At 36.5% G+C, this 18401-nt stretch overlaps 1 protein-coding gene across 1 annotated transcript in view; it reads left to right on the plus strand.

Annotated features, from left to right (window-relative positions):
• LOC139716402 (N-acetylated-alpha-linked acidic dipeptidase 2-like) overlaps positions 1–13884 on the plus strand; it is a 30090-nt gene extending 16206 nt beyond the window's left edge. Inside the window, exons 11-17 of the mRNA XM_071627949.1 lie at positions 1492–1623; positions 3422–3507; positions 5111–5201; positions 5969–6221; positions 6756–6837; positions 11933–12025; positions 13689–13884. Coding sequence (XP_071484050.1) covers positions 1492–1623; positions 3422–3507; positions 5111–5201; positions 5969–6221; positions 6756–6837; positions 11933–12025; positions 13689–13884 — 933 coding nt within the window. The remainder of the gene's footprint in view (positions 1–1491; positions 1624–3421; positions 3508–5110; positions 5202–5968; positions 6222–6755; positions 6838–11932; positions 12026–13688) is intronic.
• The last annotated feature ends 4517 nt before the right edge of the window (positions 13885–18401 follow it).

Here is an 18401-nt window from a genome sequence, read left to right on the forward strand (position 1 = left end):
GATTGTTCCTGTCCATACGGCAATCGCATGCGCAGCCAGAAACTTGTGTCTGAGTCATTTTGTACCGAAATACTAGTACCTAAACCAGAGCTGCAGTGGGTGAAATTTGTAGAACTCGTTTTAGGGTTCCATCAAATTCAGTTGCCCATTTGGTGTGTTCGGCACATTGATATTTCCTTTAACGGACTCACCTTTGTGAAAGAGGGTTGTTTCTGACAAACCGACCGGTTGCTCGAGCTTGACATAGCAATGTCCCAAGCGCGCAAGACTGGATTTCAGGTGAAAAAGCTCGCAGCTAGGTCCTCGTCAGAGCGACATATTTATACATATTCATTAACCCTAAAAGGGCCGGGGGGGGGGGGGTGAATCATCCCACCCCTCGACATTTTTCGCGACTATTCCGCCGCGCGAAATTTTTTGACCGCGCCGTTCGCTGACTTTTTACTTTCAAGTCTCGCACATCTTTGGACACCATTTTTGCGAAAATTGCGCATACCGTTACGACGCTGCACGAACTTTTATACATGCCTGTCAGACCGAAAATGGCTCAAAAACCTGATTTTGTGTATAAAGTCCATGCAAATCAAATTTTCTCACCTAATCAATAAAGATATGATTATCTTCACTTTCATGGGCTGAAATCAATTATTTTCACCCTGATTATGTTTGAAATTGGTTCTGTCATAAATTTAGCGAAAAAAGTGAAAAAACAAAAGGTCGAAAAACAAAGAAATACATAAGACATTCATAAAACAATAAAATATATAAGAAATTAGTTTTGATACCAGATTTTTTTTTCAAGTGCATTGTTAGGAATGCTACAAGGAATGATGTCACCAAAAATTAGGATGCAATGAGCTTTATTTTTCTGAATTAGAGCAAAATTTATGATTTCACGCATATTAATTAATACAAAATATAAAAATAAAAAAAGAATCATTTTTTCTTTTATAGTTGGCAGTTTACGCGACAGGTAATGTATGTGCCAATTTCCAGGGCGATTGTGCGATGGATTGTGCGATCGACGGCCGAGATCTCGGGGGGATGGGGGTTGAATCAACCCTCCCCCTGCCACAGAACACCCCAAAAAGCCCGGCCTGGTTAGGGTTAAGACAGCTGTTGATAAATATGCGTAGGTCCAAGGATACATCTGTCATTCAGATACATAATGTACTCACGTAAGACACACATTAAAACCTCCAATTGGGAAGATTATCAAGTACTTAGTAATATAGAATATTTAAAGGCGAATGACTGTGACAAAATATTATCAGAAAAGAGTACACAATCATGTTAAACGCTGGTAATGTGGTGGCTGAGTGTGTATAGATGAATTAAGTAGGCCTACCATGTAAAGATTAGCTCTCGCACTGTGATTCATCATCGAATAATCACGATAAAGATTTTTTTTTTCGAGCTCACTGAATCAAGACATGGTATTAGCGTGGTCGTTTCTGAATCCGTATACTAAATACTTCTCTCCGGACACAGGAATACCAGAAGGTGCTTGGTGAGCGTGCGGTGGCCTACATCAACACGGACATTGCCGTCAATGGGAACAACACGTTTCGAGCCAAGACCACGCCTCTTCTGCAACAAGCACTCTTCGAGGCAACAAAGAAGGTACCAAGTAATGTGCATCTACAGACACGTCTTTGTTTTTAAGGACCATGACTTCTGCCAAACGAAGAAAAAGAGAGTGAAATGAAGTTTGTGTAAAACCAGAGAGGTGGGACCACCTCCCTGGCAAAACGCTATTGTCTCAAACCAGGGAGGTGGAACACCTTCCTGCTTAAAGCCCATCATCATTGTTCCCAATGAATAGCACAATACTGTTTCGATGGATGATTCCATTCGCAAACAGCCTTCAGTTCAGATACACAAAATGGTAAGAAACAAGCACATGCATGACATTAACGCATAAACAAGACATAAAGTACACCATTATTCTGATTCAAAGTACCAAAATATTCCAAAATGAATAGCGCCATACTCTTTCAGTGGATGAATCCATTATGAAAGAGCCCTCAGTTCAGACAAAATAATCGGTAAGAAACAAGCAAACAAAATAATGGTTCAGACTACCTGATTGACTGAAACTGAAATATCAAGACTTTACTTTCGGGATGGTCAGAAATTATGAAAAACTGTAGCTCGCCATTTTTTTTAAAGTTTTCTTTCTGTATACATTCGAGTATATTGATACTCACAAAGATTACAGCAAACGTCTTAAAAAGACAAATGTGCAAAAAAAAAAAATAGGGCTTCTTGACGGAATGTTTATAGAATTCAATAATTTGCAACCAAAGGTAGTAATCACACGACTTAACAAAGTAGATTTTAGAACGTGCCCTGACTCAAAACTTCATGAATATTGTTTACTTTTTCAATTCAAATAGATAATAGTTTATATGCATCCAGCAAATATGGGAGAATATAATGCAAAGCATTATTGTTCAAAGCCTTTGTTCCAACTGTCTGTTCTCTGGCCGTTCGAAGTAGTAACTAAATATTTATTTCACTTGTTTTTTATCTGATTAGATGTTTCATAACAGTCATAAATAATGGAGATTATAAAACAACATAACAAAAACATTCGTAGAGATATGAAACAGTATAAAATGATACAGTTTTATTTGCAGTAGCGAAACATAGTAAATCATTATGAAGGGACACATACAGAAGCAAAGCCTGTAAAGTATAGGTTACAAATACGTGACGTAAAAGCAAAATCTGCTTGTTTTGATGATACGTAATTATATTGTTTAAGCAGTGTTATATAAACTCTGTTCATTTCACAATGTATCACTTACAGTGATTTTTTAGCCCTAAAAACAGAGTGAGGTGATGTTAGCATGTTATCACGAAAAGCTAGAATATATGAATAGAATTGAACTGAATTTTCATGAAAATGATAGCCATCAAAATTCCATGTGGAGATCTAAGAATAACAAAGCGAGAATATTGGCATGCAAAGCAAACATAGAGGGAGAGAGAGAGAGAGAGAGATGGATGGAGAAAGATATCCATATTTGCATATTAAAGGATCTTTCAATGATATGATCTTAAATCATTAAAGGCTTGAGAATTGCTTTGAATTAGATGTTAGTATACTCAGATTTCTGGAATAACGGCCAGAATAAACTATTGTTCTTTGCGTACATGTGTCATTATGTTGTCAACACAGCTGAATGAAGATTGCACTCATGGAATTGTGACGAAAACTGTCATTTTAAACAAGATAGATGATGATGCTTATAGTTCTTGTCTGCTTAGTTTAAACAAAAGAATTACAATGTAAAAATGATGATCATGATATATCACCTAATCATCAATGATGTGGTCTCTCTGGTTTACATGCGATAGCGACCGGATTAATGAGATTAATTTGCAAGATTGTTCAATTCCATTCCCCTTACAGGTCCCTGACGGGGAGACGGGAGAACGTACAGTCTACGATCTTTGGCGGGAGCGATACCCTGACAGCAGTGGCAACGGACTGCCCCAGTTAGACAATCATAATTAATTTGATTTGATTTGATTTGATTTGATTTGATTTGATATGATTCGCTTTCCACTTTATGTTCATAAAGGCAAAGACACACACATAACTGAGTTACAATGATTATTACAGAAAAAAAACATGTTTTTTTTTAACACACCATTGTCTTTAAATGTTGTTGTTGTTGTTTTATAGAAAGAAGGAAGAAAGAGAAAAATGGGGCCCTATACAAATAATTTGCCCCAGACAGCACTTAACATAAAACAGACAATATTAATAATCTTAGAAAAATATGAACATTATTAAATATATATGTATGTATGTATGTATGTATGTACCAAGTCTCCACGAGGGAGCTCATATCGTCTCCACGAGGGAGCTCATATTGTCTCCACAAAGGAGCTCATTAAGTCTCCATGGGGGAGCTCATATTGTCTCCACAAAGGAGCTAGTTAGGTCTCCACGAGGGAGCTCAAATGATATTTATGAATACCTCAAATTCTTTGGTTAAGCAAACTCAAATTACTATACCATACACGCGCGCGTGTACCACACATTAAATCACCCATGTGCACATACACTTACACACATATCCATCTCCAACCACGCACACACTTACTAATATCAGAGGTCAACCCAAAATAATATACAGTATCTAAATAAAACGCACACACAATGATGTAAATTACAGAATAGGGAACATTACTATAACTGTATCATTGTTTCAAGAAAAAAAAATATATTCAGTGTTTATATGAATATCATTATTTCGAGAGAAAGGAAAAAAACAAAGACAAAAAATATATATACAGTGTTTATATCATAGAGCTCTGAGCGTCACATCAATGATTCGTGAAAAATCCAGAGGCGTTGATACAGCAAAAATTCCGCTCCTTCAGTGCGCCGATAGCAGCATTGACCATCACCTCGCCACAGATTTTCTCGCCACAGATTTTCTATTTTTTACTCGAACTAGTGTGGGACTAGCATTGTAATAAAGCGGATCTTGATAATGGCAGGACCCGTTGGTATAGAAGTTTTAACACTGATGAGACAAGCTTGGTTTGATGAGATCAAATCATTGTTAGGACAATGTGTATCGCCTACTTAATAATTTCTGAGTTCAAAATCTAAACCAATAATTATTGCAAATAGAAGTTTCCATATTTGTGCTCCACACACACACACACACACACACACACATACATGTAAACACATTATACACACCCACATGAAACAAGTCATACGTCACTTGTCTTGTCACGTATGCAATGTATTCTGCATTCACAGTTCATATGCACGGATTTAGGATTGTAACGACGTAAATATCGCAAGCAGTAATGGCTTTACTAAAAGCGGTCTTGAAACTTAAACACAGATATAAAAACCCTGATTTCAGTGTGGCGTATGTGCAGGAAAACAATGACGTACTTTACGGGTTTCGAGCCTTAAAAACTTTGAATAGTAAAAGCGGCGGTGTAAATATTTGTACCTTGGTATGATAAAAAAAAATAGTACTGGGATATTAGGCTTAAATCTGTTTTTTTTTTTTCTTTTGGCACTGTTCATCTTATAATTGTTTTATGCTTATCTTTGTTTTGATTACAGTGTCCCCGTGCTCGGATCTGGTAGCGATTTCGCCCCTTTCATGTACCGAATCGGTGTACCATGTACAGACCTGACATATACTTATGATTCTGTGAGTTAAAGTTTCCCGTATAATCATTATTTTAGTAAAAAGAAAAGATATAAACACAGATTTGTCATCTTTCTTGTTCAATAACATGGCGACAATGTTCTGATAGCAGAAAGTGCTAATGTTGTATATCTCTTGAAAACAACACGGATGACTTATGTGTACCAATCAATTCCGACACTAGCTGAATAAAGCTCAAATAAACAGATTATCAAATCAGTTGATGATTTCACTGTTTTTTCACTTGAACTCATTCTCAGTGGCGGGACTGGGACTAATCCAAGAGTAGATTTGTCGTTTTTGTCATTGCTATCATTAGGCCTACATTGCCATTGTCACTAACTGTATCACTAAATACTGAAAAATTTCGCTCATTGTGAGCAAAGCAAAGTACATGTCGACGACAATAAATGCACACTTTTAAAAATCGTACTACGTAAATTACGACCTCAGACGATAGATACCTAAAGGAAAGAAAAGGGAACATTTGTTTACTTAATTGCCAAAATGTTTTAACATAACAAAAAGTATTCATGTTACAGTTTTGAATTAAAATTCTATCAAGTCTTTATGGCATCTGTACCAGTTTTTACGTTACCTCTTCCCTCATATTTCTCGTAGATAAACGAGACAGAATTTGACATAGGATTTGAAGTACTCGAGATTTTCAGCATTTGTCTCAGATTATTCAAAGCAACTTAAGAGCAGATTAATAGACTACCAATTGACAGAAAGTTACCATTGACTTAAGAGAATGTTTTGTATCGCAGAGCCTGTCCATTTCGTCATACCCCGTCTACCACTCTGTATACGAGACGTTTTATCTCGTAAAGACGTTCATCGACTGGAACTTTTGGCGCCACCGGGCCGTTGCCCGGGTGATGTTAGAATTCTCGCGAGATCTCGCGGACTCCGTTGTGCTGCCGTTTGGCTGTCTCGACTATGCAAACAAACTGACGTCATCGATCGATAATTTGAATGAGGAATACGGAGACAAGATGAGAACAAACGGCATTACTTTTGGTAGGAACGGAATAGAGAATCATAGTATGATCATTACTTCCCATCTGTCATATTGATCAGACAATGAAATGAATCTTTGGTGTTGTCCAGCCCTTTTTGTGTGTGTGTGTGTGACACAGGTTGTTGTTGTTGCTTTTTTCTTCGACATGTGCGTAGTTCAAGGTTTATGAGCAAGATTTAGAAAGAAAAATAAAATGAAAAACCCAAAATTTAAAGAAAATTTTGACATAAAGCTCAATGACACCAGAAACTGCCATTATTACGGTTTTCCCAAGAATCTGCTGTAGCAACGCTCAAGTATCTGGTTAGATTTAGCAGACCGCTTACCATCAGCTTAAGAGAGCGCATAGATGGAACAAGTGCTGAGAAACCATTTCTCAGACGAAATGATGCAATCACAGTAGGACTGATATTGGTCATGAAACTATTCACATCCATCATCAGCGTCTTCCTATCAGATACTATTCAAACTCATAGTTCTAAACATAGAACAAGGGCATTTTGACAGCGAGTGAAACATTTTTTCCACCACAGATTACGTCTACTCGGCACTATCTAATTTCACAACTGCGGCGGAAGACTTTGAAAATCGTCTTCAAGAAATTGATCAGAACGAGTAAGTAAAGAATCAGCTGAAATCGCACTACCGTAATCAGTAATATTTTCTATTTCAATTTCTTAAGCAAATATTGACAAAAACAAAATCTTATTTGCATGAAAATTTTGAAATACATCATGTTTCAAGAAGACAAAAAATGCCTATGATGTGATTTTGATAGCTATTTCCATACAACTTATCTTTTATGGTCTGGTTCAAAGGAAGTTTGCCTCACTCCAATCTATGATTTTGTCTTCATTACCTCATTCTTTAAGACCTTTTTTTTTTTTGTCTGTTTGTTGGTTATTGGTAGTATGTCACTAGAAACTGACCCTGTTTACTCGAACCAGTATCTCAAAGATGTGACTGAAAACCAGGGCACTGAGGCACAGTGAGAGAGAGACAGAAAGGGAGAGGTTAAGTCTAAAACCAGCAAATGATAACATTCGGGGCAAGATTTTACATCTGTACGGTCCCTTTTGATCGAGGTGCTGAAGTAGATGTCATTTAATCCTGATTCTTTTAGTGAATAAGATCTCCTAGAATAATTCACAAAATTGACAAACTATGCTTCTCTTGTGAATTTCTCTTTTCCATAAATCGTTAATAAGCATAAAACTAAAGTTCCTTATTTGTTCAATTATCGAAATGCAAAAATGATATTACTAAAATTGCACAATATCATTGGAGTTTGTGTTATTTGACATTCTTTTAGTGGAGCGGCATAGCCGAAAAATTGTGCATTTTGTGCTAAAAGCACCAAATTTCGTACACAGGTTGACAATCACGTTCAGATCAAATTTAGATATTGGGCCATCGTAAATAGCGCCCTCAACGTCCGTGGCAGCCATTTTTCTAAATGGCTGCCATAAATGCCATGTTTTCGTAAAATTTACTCATTTTAGAAGAGAAAAGTCCATAAGATTTTGGTTACAAATGGGAAATTACATTCAAAATAAATATAGATATCGGGCCATCGGAAATAGCGCCCTCAACGGCAATGGCAGCCATTTTTCAAAATGGCCGCCATAAATGCCATTTCTTCAAAATATTTGCTAACTTCAGAAGGGAAAGCCAGTAAGATTTTGCAAACAAGTGGGAAATTACATTCAAAATGAATCTAAATATTTGGTCATTGTTAATGGCGCCCTTAACGTCCATGACAGCCATTTTTCAAAATGGCTGTCTTATGTGCCACTTCTTCGATGATTTTGCAAATTTCAGAAGGGAAAAGTTAATAAAATTTTTCCCATAAATGTTAATTTCATTCAAAATAAATCTAGATATTAGGCCATCGGAAATTGCGCCCTCAACGGCCATGGTAGCCTTTTTTTCAAAATGGCTGCCACAAATGCCATTTTTTGTTTAAAAAATGCAAATTTCAGAAGGGAAAGCCAATGGTCTTTCTATAAAAAAAAAAAAACAAGCTAGAAATTACATCCAAAATAAATCCAGATATTGGGCAATTGAAAATTGCGCTCTCAATGGCTATGGCAGCCATTTTTTTTTTCAAATGGGCACCATAATTGCCATTTTTTCATTAAAAAAATGCTAATTTCCAAACGAAAAGTCAATGAAATTTTGGTTATAAATGGGAAATGAGATTTAAAATAAATATCGATATTGGGCCATCGGAAATTGTGCCCTCAACGGTCATGACAGCCATTTTTCGAAATGGCCGCCATAAATGCTATATTTTCGAAAAGATTTACTAAAATCAGAAGGGAAAGCCAACAGGATTTTGCAAACAGGTGGGAAAGTACATTCAAAAGTAAACTTATTGGGCCATTGCAAATTGCCCCCTCAATGGCCATTCCAGCCATTTTTCAAAATGGCCACCATGAATGTCTTTTTTTTTCCACAAAGGTGGAAAATTACATTCAAACTGAATTTGATAATAGGCCATCCAAAAGTGCCCCCTCAACAGCCATAGCAGCCAAGTTTTAAAACAGCTGCCATGGATGCCCCCTTGTTTTGCTTTGTTTTTGCAAAAATTTGCTGATGTCAGAAGGAAAAGTCATTAAGACTTTGCAAACAAGTTGAAAATTATGCTCAAGAAATAAATTTAAGTGTAAAGTCTTCTTAGAAGGCGCCCTCAAGGGCCATGCTGACCGCCATGGATGTCTTCTTTCTTTTTTCTTCTCTTTTCTGGAAAGATTTGCTAATTTCAGAGAGAAAACCAATGAAATTTGTACATACCTTTATGTTTAAAATCATATTCAAAAGAAAATAATATATGAGTTCATTACAACTGGCGCCATCAACGCCCATGGCAGCCATTTTCCAAATGGCCACTATAGATGCTATTTATTTCTTGAAAATATGATAATGCCACAAGAAGACAATATAATTTCTTGTGCAAATTGACAAAAGACATTCAAATAAATTCAAGTTTGAATTTGAATTTAAATTTGAAATGAAGATATTGAGCCACCATTTAAACATCGTCCCAACGGCTATGGCAGCTCTTTGGCAAAATGGCTTCCACACACTCCTTATTCTTATTTGCTTATTCCAGACGGAGAAAGCAATAGAATACTGCTAAACAGCCATTATATCTAATGCAATCTGGTGTTCAAAGAAATTTAGATTTTAAAAAAGGTTTCATTGATGGGTTAGTTCTAAATTCATGTTTTCAGTTTAGTCCTAATTGCAGTATTTCGTGTGTGACGGCTAACAGTATGGATATCAAAGGTATGTGTTTTATGGAAACATAGCAAGTAGATTAACTTTTATCGTAAAATGAAAGGCCATTTTTTCGTATCTGTTTTATGAATATTTAGGAAGTTGCATTTTAGAATAGATACACGTCATATATCCCATATATTCAATGATATGGTGTTACTGTCAAAGTTAACACATGGCGCCATTATCCCTGGATATTCATATTACTCTTTTTCGGAAATATTTTATGTTTGCCACCTAAAATATGCATTCATCATTGGTGAGATATAATTGCTAAGCATTTGCCTTGTTTATTTCAAATGTTCCTCAAATGATTTCCGTAACACCATATTTCAGATTATATAATGTCTCTGTGAGTATTCTACTGTCCTGTCCTTCTGAGGTTAAAGCAAATTTTGAAGACAAAAAAAAGAAGAGTGTATTGTAGCCATTTTGACAAGTAGCTGAAATAGCCATTGAGAACACAGTTTATGATGGCCCAATGTCTAAACTTCTTTATATGTATTGTCAACTTGAGCCCCCCCCCCCCAAAAAAAAAAAAAAAAAAATGTTTACTGTTTTCTTCCGGCATTAGGACATCTTCATTAAAGAAAAATGGCATCTATGACAGCCATTTTGGAAAATGGCTGCAATTACCGTTATAAGCATTTTTTTTTCTTCTTGAAAATTTGCGAAGGAACAATTTCTAGAGTTCATGCAATCTAGATATATTGTTTGATTTTAAACATGATTTTCAATTTATGTACACATTTGTTGACTTTTCTTTCTGAAATTACCATTTTTTAAGACAAAATGACTATGACAATGGCAGCAATTTTGGCATATGGCGGCCATGGCCGTTGAGGGCAGTATTATAATAATCTAATACAAATATTTATTTGAAACATAATTTTCAAATTGTGTGCAAAATCTTATTGACTTCCTTTTGTGAAATCAGGAAATAAAAGAAAATGGAATCCATGGTGGCCATTTTGAAAATGGCTGCAATGGCCATTGAGGGCGCTATTTACAATAATGTAATACATAGGCGCAAGATATATTTCAAACGAAATTTTTTAATTGAGTGCAAGATCTCACTGTCTTTTCCTTCTGGAATAGTAAATTCGGAGAAAAAAGTGGTATTTATGGCAGCCAATTTTAAACATGGCTGCCATTGGCGCTGAGGGCGCAATTTGCGATGGCCCAACATCTAGATATATTTTGAATTTCATTTTCAACTCGTTAGCAAAATCTTGTTGTTTTTCCCTTCTGAAATGTTTAATTTTTTTTTGCGAAAAAATGCGTTTATGGCGACCATTTATGAAAAAAATGGCTGCCATGACCGTTAGGGGGCGCAATTTGCGATGGCCCAATATCTAAATTTATTTCAAATGTTATATCCCACTCGTTTGCAAAATCTTATTGATTTTCCCTTCTGAAATGTGTAAAATTTATGAAAACTGGCATTTATGGCGGCCTTTTTGAAAAATCCCTGCCATGGCCGTTGAGGGCGCAATTTGCGATGGCCCAATATCTGAACTTCTTTTTTAATGCTATGTCCGACACGTTTGCAAAATCTTATTGATTTTCCCTTCTGAAATTTGTAAATTTTTACTAAAAATGGCATTTAAGGCGGCCATTTTGAAAAATGGCTGCTATGGCCGTTGAGGGCGCTATTTTCGATGGCCCAATATCTAATTTTATTTTAAATGTTATTTTCCACTTGTTTGCAAAATCTTACTGATTTTCCCTTCTGAACTTTGTAATTTTTTTGCGAAAAATGGCATTTATGGCGGCCATTTTGAAAAATGGCTGCCATTACCGTTGAGGGCGCAATTTACGGTGGCCCAATATCTAAATTTATTTTGAATGTTATTTCCCACTCGTTTGCAAAATCTTATTGATTTTTCCTTCTGAAATTTGTAAATTTTAACGAAAAATGGCATTTATGGCGGCCATTTTGAAAAATGGCTGCCATGGCCGTTGAGGGCGCTATTTTCGATGGCCCAATATCTGAATTTATTTCTAATGTAATTGTCAACATGTGTGCGAAATTTGGTGCTTTTATCATAAAATGCACAATTCCTCTAATTTTTCAAGCTATGCCGCTCCACTATTTCAAAAATCCCTTACACAAATGGTCATGTAAGCGTTATGTATATTACTCTGCATTAATTTGCATTGAAATAAAATTATTTGAGTTTGAATTTGAATGGATTGGCTGGGACTTAATGGAGGGCACTACTCACGTCAGCAGAGAGGTCGTTCCTTTCATTGTGAAAAAAAGAAATCAATGACTATAGCCATAATCTTTATCGCTTTCATTATTGTTGCCATTAGACTCGAAACAATATTGAAATAAAATGGTAACGTAATATCATATTATCCTTTATCGTAATACAAGACATATCAATAAGTGGCTGTACTTATATTATAATTTCTTCGACAGTCCCATTGTGGTTAGACAAGTCAACGACCAGATGATTCAACTCGAGCGGGCATTCATCGATCCCGCTGGACTTCCGGACAGGAAATGGCTGAGGCAAGCGCTACAAGATCCATCTTAATCAGAACTCAACTCACTTTTAGATCGTAAAGTTTAGTGCTCCAGCTCGCAGAGCTCATACAGAGTAATATCAATGCTGGTTGACTTAAAAGTCTTCCAACACAATAGATTTTGGCAATTCGATATGTTTGCTATAATGTTATCTGCTGTGGTCACGTTCTATCTAACTCCTTTCCCCTGACCAATACGTATACGTAGCGTCTCTATCTCAAAGTCTTATGAACAGGCAATACATGAAAATGGTCAGATTTTGTCCACTTCGACTGTGTCCAACGAGAGTACATGAAACATCTATTGAAAAGCAAAAAGCAAAAAGCAACGATGTATTTATGGAGATAACGTAGAAGCTCGTATGTCAGGATACTCTGTCAGACTTTACTTGCTAGACTTTAATACATGTAATTCAAATGCAATGCTCACTTTAGGACTTTGTAACATGTACGTGGCCTTCCCTCGTGACGGTAACTCTTTCGCAGGTCGAGATTTTGACAAGGATCCTACCATCCTGCGTTCGGGGCTTAGGTGTTATCATTCGATTATGTGCAAACTGCTGCTCGCACGGTACTTGCGCGGATCGAATATTGACCTAAATGGATCCTGTCTCTCTATGCAATAGTCCTGTCGGCAAATTTTGTCATTATTTTTCGAGGACTCTTTACCTTGTCTGTTGACTTTGGAGACACCTTTGTTAACGACGGGACCTAGACGATGGCTCCTTTGATGACAATGGCTTCTGTCGATGTGATTCCGTTCCTATGGGTCATAAATAAACCCCAATGCCTAGGCCGTTGTTTCAAACTTCATGACTGGGACTCGTTCCTATTCTACTCTGCTCTGACAAAATAGCAAGCAATTTTGCCTTGAGTGTAGCTCTGTCTTATCCACATCGGTCTGGAGGTCGTGAACTTGTCATTGTTGCAAAAGTGGGGAGATCTGTGCGTCTCGGCTTTCCCTGTCAAACTCCAGTAATTCCTTTTATTTAGATCCTTGCAGAAAGCAGCCCAAAAGGTAGACACAAGCTGAGAAAACTATAGTTTTCAAACAAAATATCGTCGGCAGGAAGTTTCTCAGTAGCGTTCTGGATGGTTGCAGAACGGTTTTCGAGAGCTTCTTCCGTCGCTGTTTTGTCTGTCTTGGAATCCTCCTCCATAGGTGCATACCCCGGGGATCCTTCGCCCTTGGTGAAAGCATTTGTCAGAGTTCGGTATACTTTTTTTTTTTCTCGGATGTACGGTTTAAACTATAGTACTTGTTAGAACACTATTTCAAACACGTTCGTCCGTGGTGGATCTATTATGGTGTCATATTTTAAGCATTCTTAAGCATTCTTTTTTGTTAACACACACACACACACACACACACACACACATATATATATATATATATATATATATATATACATCTGTATATATGTATATATAATATATATACACATATAGTGGCAGCTACTATTTTGTGTTTAATGTGTGCTGCTGTCTTAAATCACTGTCAATCGTATTTTCCTATCAAGACAATATTCTTCGTTAATAATAATTACTTCTTTGAAATTAAGTGTGAAGCTAACTTGAGAGACTTACAGTTGTATACTTATAACTTTCAAACGACATGTGTGTCGAATTTTCCGTTTACTCCTACCCAGACACGTGGTATTCGCGCCAAGCAGCGTCAACTATTATGCTGGTGACGCCTTTCCTGCTCTGGTTGACGCCTTATACCAAATCAACGACGACCCCGACCAGGTCATGAGATGGAAAGCTGTGGAGAAGCAGATGGCCATCATCGCATTCACCATCCAATCAGCGTCCAGCACATTGACTGACGTCACACAGTTATGAAATGCATGTCGGCCAGCGTTTAGTACTTAGTACCTTAGGTTATGATACCAACAGACATTGTGAATGTTCATTAATCCTTCTAGTCGATCTTTCTTTTAAGTGGGTGTCTCACTGGCGTTGAGACTTGGTGGAGACTTGGTGGCGACCTTGTGGCAACTCAAGTCTTGCTTGCTGCGGAGACATCTTCGCGACGTCCCCTGGAGGCAATGGCCGGGTCTCGTTTTCTTTGGGGTGTTTGGAAACTTTTCCAATCTCCAACTGGTCTCAGAAACGTCTCCGCGACATCTCTTTTGTTGCGGCTAAGAGATGCGCAGACTAATTTTGTCTGCGACGTCTCCGAGACATCATCGCAACCTTGTGAAGACCCATGACCACTTACCGGAGACGATGTGGAGGTGTTACGGAGATGTCTCCGCGACCTCCGGGCGAATAAGTTGTCACCTTGTTTGAAGACGTATTGATGTCGCCCTGGAGTCACCTTCTTGGTGAGAGCACAAGCCATTTCTGGGGGTCTTTCGTGTCGCATGAGTCCAAGCGATGTTTCCTCCAGTGAGATAGGCCCTTTATAATTCTCTCATATCTCCAGTCCTTGATTTTGCTGCGTATTTTCACAAAGAGAGCAATGAGTGATACCTTGTAATTCAAACAGGTTTGACTCGAATATATTATAGGTAAAATTATACAGTAGATGGATGAAATGGATGAAATTCAATGTAGGTGAAGAAATATCGATCAAACGGTAAATCTAACTACGAATCGATTTCACGTCCTGTAAAGGAATATCTCACTGAGCGATGAATGTTTGCGAACGTAGCGTATTAAAGGTGTCGTCAGGGTTCGTAAACAATTGTTATCAAATTTACAGATAGTTTTCATTATTGGAAAGAAAGTTTGACCATGTTCAAACGAAGGTATCCTAAAAACAAAACCTACCAGTTGAGGTTTGAAAAGAGCACGAGACGGCCACGGGTAAACAAAAATGCAACAAATTAGTCACCAAAATTTCACAAAAAAATGGGACAAGATGAAAACATAACCTCGAGGAAAAGAAAAAAACACATAAAAACTCCACATGACAACATGAAGGGACCAATGTATAGGAAGATGAGACGAAGCATTATTGGAAAATATCGATGAGATTCAATTTTTTTCAAATTCAACTTTATTTTCATTTCCATTGAATTAGCAGGTAAAATCATATAAGATGCATTAACAGGACATATTTGTAATAATTTAAAAAACGTAAATTTACAAAATACATGTGATCATAAGTAACAGCATAATTACATTAAAGGTATATACTTATGCCTAGTACAAATTAAATAAGGATTTGAATGGAAATGGAGGTTCCATTAAAAAGCAAAGCTTGTACAATATGGGACCCTCAGAAAATACATAAGACAACTGATAACAACTTAATGAAACTACAAACAGATGTATGAAACAAAATCAAAGAAACCAATATCAACCGACAGTGCAGCTGAGATTGCAGTGGAGTGTGACGTCAAGGGCCGTGCGCTGAAAAGCACTCTTTTAACTTTTCGGTGAAAGTTTGCTTTTCCGAAGCTTTGTTAATCAGAAAATGAAACAATTTTCATGATTTCGATTATTCGATAGAACTTACTGTTTCTTGAAATTTTCATATTGACGAACCTTGTTTTATGTGCGGGGAATACGAATGACTGTTGTTAATTTCTTACTACACTGAATGTTTTGTGTGGGATTTTCCATATTTTCAATCTGATAATCTTATGTGCAAGTTCTTCCTAGTATACTTATTTGATGATTATTCGTGTAAATCTAGGATTTTTATTATTTACTTAACGTCACTTTGTTTTAATGAGATGTTTTCTCTGTATAGCACAACCGTCAGAAATGCCATAATAAAGATCATTTGGAAAGAAAAACATCAATATTGATCGTTTTGAGTTGGAAATCCTTGTTGGCTTGCTAATAAGGTTGTGGAAAGTGTGAGATAAGTTTGAATTTGAGTTTTTTTTTTTTATAACAACATACTCAGTGAGTAATTACGTACAAGGAGGTTTGAATACATAATGGTAATTTGACACTACACTTTTGTGTTAACATCAACATTGATGCATAACTGTCTAAATAATCTATAAATAAATCGAATATAGTAGTAGTAAGTAGTAGGTTATACTGCTGCAACATATGACCTTTCTGTATTTTTATTTACTGACATATATTTAATTGGATTTCTTGTTTTGTTTGTTTTAATCGGTTTCCCAGATATAGTTGGTCTTTAAAAAAAAAAAATCCGCATTTCAAACTTCCCCTAATCTGATTACTCACGGTACCTGCGGCTGTACAAGCTAATGCTTTTACGCAGGCCCCATCATATTTTTTTCGCATCATGACCACAGTTTAATTCGCATGCATACAGACCTTGTGTTTACACCAAATCAAACTTCTGTACATTCCGATGAAGTCTCATCTAAATTATGTTTTGTATAATTTTCGTACTTATATACTTTATTGTGATATATGTGAGAAATATGAAAATAAATTGAAATGAAATGAAATGAAATATAACAATAGATAATCGATTAAGGAATCTATTTTTTTGTAAAAAAAAGAGCTTCATTGAACTTACAATTGATGGTAATGTACACAGTGAGGTTGCTAAAGGAACCAAGAGATAGCGCAGGTGCTAGTAGGTGTTGGTTCTTTAACACGTGTATAAACAATAACACATAATGAACAAGTAAATGCGTATAAAAAAGTGTTCTTGGTATTGATTCTCCTTACATTCTATTGGCAAAGCGTTCCACAATAAACTCCTATATAAGAAAATGAGAGTTGACCATACATCAATGCACATAGTTTTACATTTTGGTACACAAAGTAAACCTTCTTTTTTGCCCCTTGATGAATATATAGAATGTTGAATATTGTGACAAAAATTATTCTACTACTAAAGATCATGTGGCATATTCCCAATTGAAATATAGATGTACAGATGGAAGTTTATACATGTATAACTGAAATATGTCCATTACTCCCAGTTTTTGGAACAGGGGATCAGAAGGTGTTTTGAGTGGACTGAAGATGATAGCTCGCATGGCCATCTTCTGACTAAGACGAAGGCAGTTCAAATAAGATTTGCATGTACTCCCCCACACTTCAATTCCATATCTAATGTTGGATTGGATACAAGATTTGTACAGGAGAATAAATGTATGTTGGGGGACACAGGGTCGTTATTTAAAAAGAATACCTACTATCCTTCTTACACATTTATTTACAGTTGGATGTCATTCTTCCAAGTTAGATGACTACCAATGTATATTCCAACAAACGATGCCTCATTCACGCTACTAAAGGCATCATCTGACAGTTTCATTGTTCCTTTCACAGTAACTTCCTGTTTATCACTTTTTATAATCATATAATTTGTCTTTTTCGAATTAATTGTCACTTTATTAGAATTGCACCACTCTTGAATTTTCCCTATATGTAGATTGATGATTCCCATTTCAACTTCCCTGTGGCCAACATTGAATGTATGAAATATATTTGAATCGTCAGCGAATAGTCTAAAATTAAAAAATGAAGTTGAGTTTGACAAGATTTAGATTTACGCACAAATGCATTGTACACCCATTCAAACAGGATGCAGGCGCATATGCACAGTAAGTCGTACAGGCACCAAGATAGCAACTGCTTGATAAGAAGTTGAAAAGTTCTTTTCAGCTTGAGTACTGATGAATGCATTTCTCGCTTGTGACCGTGCACCACAAAACGAACATAATGTCGCACACGCTGATTTTGCGTGAGGACTGAAAACTGGACTTTTTCATATTTTCTGAAAGAGCGGATCTTCTTTTACATTATGCTAAAATTTGGTATCATAACACAGGCAGGAAAGTGTGATTTTTAGCAGTTTATCTCGAACATTTTTGGTAGAATAGTGTGATTAGGTGTGTCTTTAGAGTCCCTTTTTCATTTCTGAAAAACCTTATACACACTCTTCATTTTCAACTCTAATAACTTTTGAAAGGATAGTGCTACTGCTTTGAAAGTTGACATTAATTATGGACAGAATGTGTTAATGAGGCATGCTTAATCTCTTCATTGTTGTTACTCTGGTGGTTTACTTCCTGTTCTTTGTCCCATTCATCGCACAGCCAGCACGGTTTGGTAAAGATTAAGCGCTTGAATAGACACTGTACTTCAGAGCCTCTTTTCTCAGTTCACACTTTTCCTGAGTTAGTGCTTTCTTTCCAATATTTAGATAGGTTAGGAGAGTCCATTCGATTTGAGTTATACATCATTTCAAAGCTTAAAGTCTGATCTTTGAGAATATGGTCTAACTAAAAATTCATGTCTTGGGACTTTTTGTTTGTTTTGTGGTGCAGGGTCACATTTATTTCCGTCACGATGCACATGAAAATGAGGGGGTAATTTCAGAGTCAACTAGCACTTCTTAGCTCAGGTCTCAGTATGAGAAGTGTTACAGTATATAGTGTTTTATATGTCACAGTACACACTGTCTA

The sequence above is a fragment of the Diadema antillarum genome, unplaced genomic scaffold (assembly GCF_040938485.1).
Source record: "Diadema antillarum isolate AM-2024a unplaced genomic scaffold, OU_Dant_1.0 scf00000065, whole genome shotgun sequence".
Classification (NCBI taxonomy): domain Eukaryota; kingdom Metazoa; phylum Echinodermata; class Echinoidea; order Diadematoida; family Diadematidae; genus Diadema; species Diadema antillarum.